Source organism: Myotis brandtii, unplaced genomic scaffold (assembly GCF_000412655.1).
Source record: "Myotis brandtii unplaced genomic scaffold, ASM41265v1 scaffold1076, whole genome shotgun sequence".
Taxonomy (NCBI): Eukaryota; Metazoa; Chordata; class Mammalia; order Chiroptera; family Vespertilionidae; genus Myotis; species Myotis brandtii.
The window spans coordinates 364,699-367,892 of NW_005353663.1; the positions used below are offsets into that span (position 1 = coordinate 364,699).

At 35.9% G+C, this 3,194-nt stretch overlaps 1 protein-coding gene across 1 annotated transcript in view; it reads left to right on the forward strand.

Annotated features, from left to right (window-relative positions):
* The window catches only part of CEP120 (centrosomal protein 120kDa), a 72,194-nt gene that overhangs the window by 52,431 nt on the left and 16,569 nt on the right, over nt 1-3,194 (forward strand). The window contains exon 18 of the mRNA XM_005857119.2: nt 1,471-1,616. Coding sequence (XP_005857181.1) covers nt 1,471-1,616 — 146 coding nt within the window. The remainder of the gene's footprint in view (nt 1-1,470; nt 1,617-3,194) is intronic.

Sequence of the window (3,194 nt, forward strand, 5' to 3'; positions counted from 1 at the left end):
GGGCACATCCCCAGTAGAGAGTGTGCAGGAGGCAGCTGATCGATGTTTCTAACTCTCTATCCTTCTCCCTTCCCTCTGTAAAAAAATCAATAAAATATATAAAATAAAATAAAAATATTAAAACATGTTCGACCTCAGTTGTCTTTGAAAAAATGCAAAATAAAATCACAATGAGATACTACTACATAATCTATAAGAACGGCTTAAATGAAAAAAAAAAATTGATAGTACCAAGTGTTGGCAAGAACATTGAACACTGAAATGCTCACATGGAAGATTAATTTGTACTACTACTTTGAAAACTGTTTGACAGTATATACTACTACTGAAATTTTCATACCCTGTGTTTGAATCCTAGATTATATACCCAATAGAACTGCATACAAATATGTGCCAAAGGGCATGTATAATATTGTTCCTATCAGCTTTATAATACAAAACCAGAAACTAACCAAAATGTTCCTCAGCAGTCGAATGAATAATTTGTATATTCATCCAGTGGAATGCCAAATAGTAATATGAATCATCAACTACACGTAATAGTAATGAATTTAAAAACAATGTTAAGTGAAAGAAGCCAGACATAAAGTAGTACATACTGTCCAATTCCATTTATATAAGTTTGAAGCAGTCAAAATGTGTGGTGTTAGAAAGTAGGGTAGTGGTTATGTTTGCGAAAGGATGGAAACGGACATCTGAGATTCTGATAATTTTTTGTTTCTTATCTAGATGGTAGTTGAGTGGTTGGTTTTAATAAATAAATGTTTACTTGGACACATACCTCTCCCATTTTGGGGTTGTGTCCTAAAGAAAGAAAAGCACCCATCCCTAAAAAAAATATATATATAGAAATATTTGTGAGTGATACTAGATGATAGGGTGTTTTATTGCAGCATTGCTTATTGTACCAAAAGTCTGTTACTGAGAGCGTGGTTGAAAAAATCATGGAATATTCATTCTGTGGAATGTTACACATGTATTTTAAAGAAATTATGTCAAATGCATAGGTTTTTGTATGAGCCTGGAGAAAAGAGTGAAAAGGCGTATTGTTACCTAAGATAGGAGTGGAATTAGTGACAATGGAAATAGTGACAGTTACTGAATTTTTCTTGGTACATCTTTGTATAATTAACCATTTCTTAGATGCTGCTCTTGCCACTGATCCTTGTAGCAATTTATTGTGTTGTCAGCAGACTCTTTTCTTGCCTTCAACTTCTTTTATCTTATGCTATTCAGCTAACTTCATTGATTGGGCCTTTAAAGATTATGGCTTAGAAAGAAAAGGAATGGAAAGAGGTGGGTTTTTTTTAAAGAAAAAGAAAACTGGTCATTTCTGGATGTGTGTCATAGAATTGGCAGTGTGTGGCTATATCATGGGTACTGTCAAGTAGGATTATAATCACAAGTTAAAGTCATATGAAGTATATTTATTCCTAATATTTGGGATCTGGCTTGTTTGTTTCTTTCCAGCGGGAGCAAGAAAGTCAAATGGCTCGTCTTAAAAAACAGCAAGAAGAATTGGAACAGATGAGACTACGTTACTTGGCTTCTGAGGAAAAAGATACAGTAAAAACTGAGCGACAAGAATTGTTGGATATAAGAAATGAATTAAACAGGTATAGTGACTAGAACATTACATTGCTTTTTCATACAAAAGGAAAGTTCTAATAGGACAACCTTTTAATTGGTCATTGGTCCAGGGAAATTATGTCAAGTCTTTCAAGAATAAAGTAGATCATATACTATAAAATGTAGCTGATTTGTACAATAGAAAACTTATGCCAAAGACCATTATTATACTCAAAATTTTTGTCACGAATGAAGCTATACTAAATCTATTGAGCTTTTTCATTTACATTCATAGAATTGGTATGTGACTAGTTCGGGATTATTGCTACTATTTCAAGGTAATTGATTATACTGATTTTTTAATTACAAAAGGTATATGACATTTCAGATTTATAGTATTAATGTAAGTAATAGCTCTTATTTATTGAGCCCTAACCATATGGCAGCAGCTATTTTAAATGCCTCACATGCCTGTCTCATTTTCTTTGATCTTCAGTGTAACTTTCTGAGAAAGATATTATCCCCATTCTAGAGATTAGGACACCCAAGAATTAAAGAAAGTTAAGTACCCTTTCCAAGGTCACACAGCTAGTAAATCATTGGAGCCAGAGTTCAAATCTGATTCCAGAGGTTGTATTTTTAAATACTATGTTACACTGCTCTTCTCTCTGAGGCCTGCTCATCTGAGTTTGAATTTCAGTAGTATTTCATGTTAGAAAAATCATCTTGAGGAAGCAGCATAAGAACAAAATTATAATCTTTTTGGAGATGAGTTTGGGGGAAGACTTTTTAACTTAGTTTTTCAAGAGATAGTATTTTTGTTTCAGGAAAGCATACTGTCTTATCTTGGGGTGCCATACAGTACCATAGATTGAGTGGCTTAAACAACAGTAATGTATTGTCTCACAGTTCTGGAGGACAGAGTTCAAGGTCAGCATGGTTGTTTTCTGGTGAGGACTCTTCCTGCCTTGTAAGCAACTGCTTTCCCACTGTCCTCACCTGGTGGGAAGAGAGTGAGCAAGCTCTGTGGCGCTTCTTTTCACAGTGGCACTAATCCCATCATGAGGTCCCCATTGTCATCATCTCATCTAAACCTGATCATTCTGAGCATCTTCCAAAGCCAGAGACCATCACATTGGGGAATAGGGCTCGGCATATTAATTTGGGGGAATACAATTGAGTTCATTTGATGAAATATCCCTTGACATCTCCATGATGTGGGGAAAACTCAGTCCTATATTAGGTAGGTTTAGAGCTGAATTAAATAGCTACATTTAGAATATGCTATCTAATAAAAGAGAAACATGGTAATTAGCCGTACCTCCGCTACCCTTCCCATTGGCTAATCAGGGAGATATGCAAATTAACTGCCAACCAAGATGGCGGCCGGCAGCCAGGAAGCTTGAAGCTAACAGGAGGCTTGCTTGCTTCAGTGATGGAGGAAGCCAATGTTCCTCGCCTGCCTTGCCGGCCTCTGAGCTTGCAATTTAAGAAACATTGTTGCAATTATAGAAGCTAAAAAAAACCCAGAAACCTGCTTTCAGCAAGCCAGGCCTCAGAGCTGGAGTTGAAACTGTGTTTCAATTATAGAACCCAAACAAACCAGATACCTGCTTTCAGCAGCC